Source organism: Aureococcus anophagefferens, assembly GCF_000186865.1.
Source record: "Aureococcus anophagefferens unplaced genomic scaffold AURANscaffold_63, whole genome shotgun sequence".
Lineage (NCBI taxonomy): Eukaryota > Pelagophyceae > Pelagomonadales > Pelagomonadaceae > Aureococcus > Aureococcus anophagefferens.
Window position 1 is genome coordinate 62912 of NW_008705616.1, and position 5201 is coordinate 68112.

General features: G+C 57.9%; 1 protein-coding gene across 1 annotated transcript in view; it reads right to left on the minus strand.

Moving 5' to 3' along the window:
• AURANDRAFT_68094 (hypothetical protein) overlaps positions 1-1446 on the minus strand; it is a gene marked incomplete at both ends in the record, with an annotated part of 10100 nt that extends 8654 nt beyond the window's left edge. Inside the window, one exon of the mRNA XM_009043712.1 lies at positions 1165-1446. Within this exon, the coding sequence (XP_009041960.1) occupies positions 1165-1446 (282 nt within the window). The remainder of the gene's footprint in view (positions 1-1164) is intronic.
• Between the last annotated feature and the right edge of the window lie 3755 nt (positions 1447-5201).

The following is a 5201-nucleotide window of genomic DNA, read 5'->3' on the forward strand; positions in this document are numbered from 1 at the left end:
CGCCGTCGAGCGCCGACGACCCGTGGGTCGCCCGGCGCGGAGCGGTGCGCATCGCCGCAGCGGATCTCGGCGATCCCGGCGCGCCCGTGCCCCTCGCGCCACTCGCGCACCGCGCGAAGGTCGACCACGCGGCGTCACCCTGCGCGGAAACGTGTGGCCTCGGGCGGACCCCGGACCGCCGCGCGACGCCCGCAGGCCGACCGTCGCGACCGCGCGCGCGACCCGCCACCCTTCGTTTTGGACATGGCTGCGGACGAACGCGCGCGCCTCCCGCCGCCGCGAGCGCGCGCCGCCGGCGACGCGGACGGGGTTTCCGCCGTCCGGCGGGCCTGCGCCGCCTGGACCCGCGACGACGCGCCCGTTGCGTGGGCCGCTATGCGGCTGGCCCTCGCGCACCTCGCGTAGGAGTAAGCGCCCCCAGTCCCGAACGGCATCGCCGCAACCGTAATATACTCAGGCTCAGTGGGGGGCGACCCCGGACTGCTGCGAACGCGGGAAATACGACTCGTCCTAGTTTTGGGCCCGCCCGGGGCCCTGGCGCCTGAGTAAAGCCCCCAGCCGCCGGCCCATTATTGTCGGGGACGTCGTGGGTTCTCTGGGGCCCCGTCCAAGGCAAAAGGGGTTTTCCTGGGTGAGGTTCTGCCGCCGGCCGCCGGGCCTCCTTGGCCCGGGCAAACTTCGCTACGCCGCGCATGTCTCCTCCAGATGCTCAGGCTGTTCTTTCCCCAGTCTTTGTCGATCTGTAGAGAGACTTCTACCCTCATCCTAGTTACCCCACTGCGCTCCTACTGTGTTTCAGGACTGCTAGTAGGGGAAGAATCTGTGTCAATCAACGGATTCGCTGATGTTCCGGCCCTGATGTTCCGGTAGAGGTCTCGCGGATGTTCCGCCTTCCGGCTCTCCCGGGCCCCTCGGTCGCGTGTTCCGGTTCGCGTCCTCCGGTCGTGTTCCGGCGTGTTCCGGCGCGTTCCGGCGTGTTCCGGTGTTTCGGCTACTCGGTGGGCGGCCTCCTTACAACCTAATTTCCGGCGAGCGACGCGCGGGCCGCCTGCGGTTCGAGAGGCGCCCATCCTCGTCGTCGTCGCCGCCGCCGCCGCCGTCGTCGTCGTCGTCGTCGTCGTCGTCGTCGTCGTCGTCGCGCGCGCGGGGCCCCTCGGCATCCACGTCCTCGTCGTCGCTGTCCTCGACCACGACCTCCTCCTCCTCCTCCTCCTCCTCCTCCTCCTCCTCGTCGCCGCCGCCGCCGCCACCGCCGCCGCCGTCGTCGTCGTCGTCGTCGTCGCGCGCGCGGGGCCCCTCGGCGTCCACGTCCTCGTCGTCGCTGTCCTCGTCCATCGATTCGCGCGCGGCGACGCGCTGCTCGACCTTGTCGTCGCTGTCGCGATCGAAGTAGTAGCCCGCGGCGTCCTCGTCCTCGAAGTCCGAGAGCACGAACGCCTCCGACATGTTCCGGCGCGCGCCGCGCACGTGCGCCGGCAGGAGGCTGTGTTCCGGAGCGCGCGACTCCCGACGCTCCCGGCCGTTCCGGCGTACCGGCGCAGCCCCCAGACGCTGTTCCGGCGTCGCACGCCCTCGAATTTAGCGGAACACTGTTCCGGAACATGAAACCTCAACTTCGCAGGTTTCCCGCTGTCGTCGGCGCCCCCTTTATTGGCGATCCTCTAAGAGTGACCTCGAGCTCCGGGGTACGGGGTGGTAAACTTTGATTAAATCCTACTTGGGCGTACTCGGGGGGGGCTCGGGTGACTTCCCCTGGGTCCAGGACGAGTTCCTGGCACCTATTTTCTGGGCCGGTCGGTCGGTCGGTCGGTCGTCGTCGTCGTCGTCGTCGTCGCCGCCGCCGCCGACGCCGCCGCCGCCGCCGTCGTCGTCGTCGCGCGCGGGGGAGTTTCGAACCTAATTCAGACGCAGGGCGACCGTAGAGCGGTGATGAGTTGCCCCATGCCAGCTATCACGGTATATGAACCCGGGGATGCAAAGATCGAGTGGGGGCGCGCCCCGCAGTCGCAGTGATCGACAGTCTCGCCGCAGAAGGCCGCCAGCAGGAATTTTTGCGCTCCCGAACCCCGTCGTCGCTGTCCGGCGCAGCACGCGCGCTTTCCGTGCACCGCCTAGCGCAAAACGGCGCGGTGCCGGCGCATCACATCATCGCGGCGTTATCCGTCGGTCGAAACGATGCAGTTTTGTACGATTTTGATGAGGTTTTCGATTACTACTTCAATAAATCAACCCAAACGCTTTGCTTTATAACACCCCTGGGTCCTCACACTTAATTCACCGGCCGCGCTGAGCTTACGGCGCCCGCCGTCGGAAGCGGTTGGTGGTCCAAGTAAGCAAAATCTTACCGATGGCGACGCGCGGTGGAAAATTCCAGAGTGCTGGCGGGACGAAAGTCCTGAATCTCACAGAAAAAAGTTCGCACTTAACTCGACGGCCTGTCCCACGCGATCAAACGCGCCGGTTTCTGAGGGGTGGGAACAGCGCGGGTCAAAGTGTCCTATTCGCCTCCCCCATGCTCAGGTCGACTCTAAGTACCTTTAAGTTCGGCGCGAGCCCGTACTTCCCGAACTGGCGTGCTCCTTCAAACTCGGTCATCTTCCCCGCGCGCGCAGCTCCTGAAAATCCGGTGATTGACACTGGGAAGAATCCTGAGTGGCTCTGTATCAGCGAGCCACTAGGAAGGTACAAATCTCTCTATCTCTGTCTGTGACTCTATTCACTTTCTCAATCCGCAATGGCCAGGTACCTTTTGGGCTGGGCTCCTCACGGGCGAAAACCTGCACGGGCACGCCTAGAAGTCTACGATCGATAATTCTAGACTAATTACTAATATGGTGTTGAGACATCGCTACGTAGCAAGAATACAAGATTCCTCGGCAATAACCCACTGCGCTCGTTTCGCGTTATCACCGCAGACAACCGGTTTGGTAATCGCCAAGGGCAACATTTTGCAGGGGTTCGAGATATTCTGTGGAGCTCTCGCGAAAAGGCTTGAGTCGTCGATGCGCAGTAGCATCTCCTTTCTAACTACGTTCCGCCCACAGAGGGGAGGAGCTGATCGCCTAGTAGCAACCAGCTGAGTGACTAGAATATAGTCTTGTCAAATACATGTACTTAGGTCCTGTTGGAGAACCATACAATCTGCGTATTGGCATCCCGTGGAGAGGGGGAATTTGTGTCGTTATCACAATGCAAATTCTTAGATACATCAAGCTTCTCGTCAGTTCGAAAACCAATCGCTGTAGTGGACCAAAGATGTCGTTGTGTCTCACTCAGTATATGCGATGGGACGATGAAATTCGCAGAGGTAAACGAGAGGGGTGATTTCAGCACTTTTTTTGACGCTCGAGTCAACACAATTTACGTCGTTGATGCGGTGTTCCTTGATCAAGGAAATTTGCCTGTGCGTTCTCGAGTCGACAAACTGGTGCACGCTCATTGTATTTTTTTCATAGGTAATTGCAGTACTAGCAGATAATGGTCAGGGCTCTAGATCTGTTTTGTCGTATTCATTTGAGTTGGCTATTTTTTTGTCCCAACAATGCTCTTCAGGTACTTTGTAGCACTTGAATCCCAGATGTTGCGACCAGGTCCTTGGCGACTCGACGCAGCCTCGGCCCGCGTTCGATCCGCGGGATCTCCGTTCTGCAACTTTGTAAATAGGTGGGCTCTGCTGCCACGCGGTGCATTTCCGTACAACTTCCGGTCTCACTGCAGGGCGCTAGGAATTTGCTAATGTGAGCTAGAGTACCGCAGGTTGAAGGGCTTGTGATTATCGGAGGTCTAGAACTGAGTCTTTTATCTGTGAAACAAGAAAGCCATGCAAATTTGGTTGGGTTGCCACTTGCTAGATTTCAGCGCATTGCCATCCCTGTTACAGCCAAAATTGTTGCCGTTGTACCACATGTGTGTGCGCAAGTTTGGGTTGCTGCTGATGAATTGGGCTTCGTCTTTCAACTGGCCGAGTCTGTTTGCTTGCAAACTCGCCACAGCCGTAGTGATCTCTTGGACTGTTGAGTAGGTATATTGGCTTGAATTGGAGCCAGAATCGTGCAGATTGCGAATGGTCGGAAGGGTCAGCAGCATAGCGCCATCATGTTTTCGCCTGAGCTGTAGGGATATAAGCTTCGAAATCCCCCATCGTCAAGTCTAGGTTTAGCCTACATCGGCAATGGATACTACTTTGTTGGGTCTGCGTCATGCGACTCTGAGCTGATCAAGATTAGTGTGGATGAAAATGGCGATTCACAGCTGAGGCATGCGCAAAAGATTGCGAATACTGGTCCTGTTCTCGTGAGTTAGTGGGTCTTGTTAATCCATCTGCCAAATACTCTCAACGCATGACGTTAGGCTATGTGTGTTCTAGAACCGGACGCAGTTGGTCAACATTGTATTGCAGCCCTATGTGGCGCTGTTGACACGGGAAATCTTCGTGTTATCCATGCGGGTGTTGATGTCTCTGGTGGGGTTCCAATGAGCTTATCATTACACAAGCCACATAGTTTATGGGTACTGCGTGGTAACATCGTCATCGTTTTATCCGCTGGTGGCAACGCCATCACTTTAGACATTGCCAGAGATGGATCGGCGGCTGCACTTAGCACTCATCTGCCTGGGTACGCCGATTCTATTGCCACACTCTGCTGTTGTGATCTCGGGGACGTTGCAGTGCGAGTCTCGCCCACCGGCGTCTTCAAATTTCAGGATGCCTCTCTTGTTCACCACACCAGCGGTGATAGCGAGGTCTGGCGGCCATCTTCGGGTCGCATCACATCAGCTGCGGGTGACGGCCGAGATTCCCTCATCATTTCGTCATCTGATGGCAAGTTAGTATACTTTATGTTGCGTCATTCGAGTCTCCAGTCTTTGACTTGCTGCACTTGGACTGTGAACAGGTACTGCTAAGCGAACATCTTGAGTGCATAGCATCAAGACAACTTCTCGATGAGGCAAGCTGTGTGGCAATTAGTCCTGCCCAATCCTGTTTTGCAGCTCTCTGTGTGCCACCTGTAGTGGTAGCCACCACTTGGTCAAACGTGGCTCTTTGCTTGGCCATACGCAATAGAGAACTCGAAGAAGTACTAAATATTGATGTGCCAAGCGGCGCAGATTCGCCGAAGTTCAGTATTCCAAGTCTCGCTCGAGCGCTGGCTCTCATATCCATACACGAGCAGCCGTATGTGTTTTGCGCTACCGGTGAC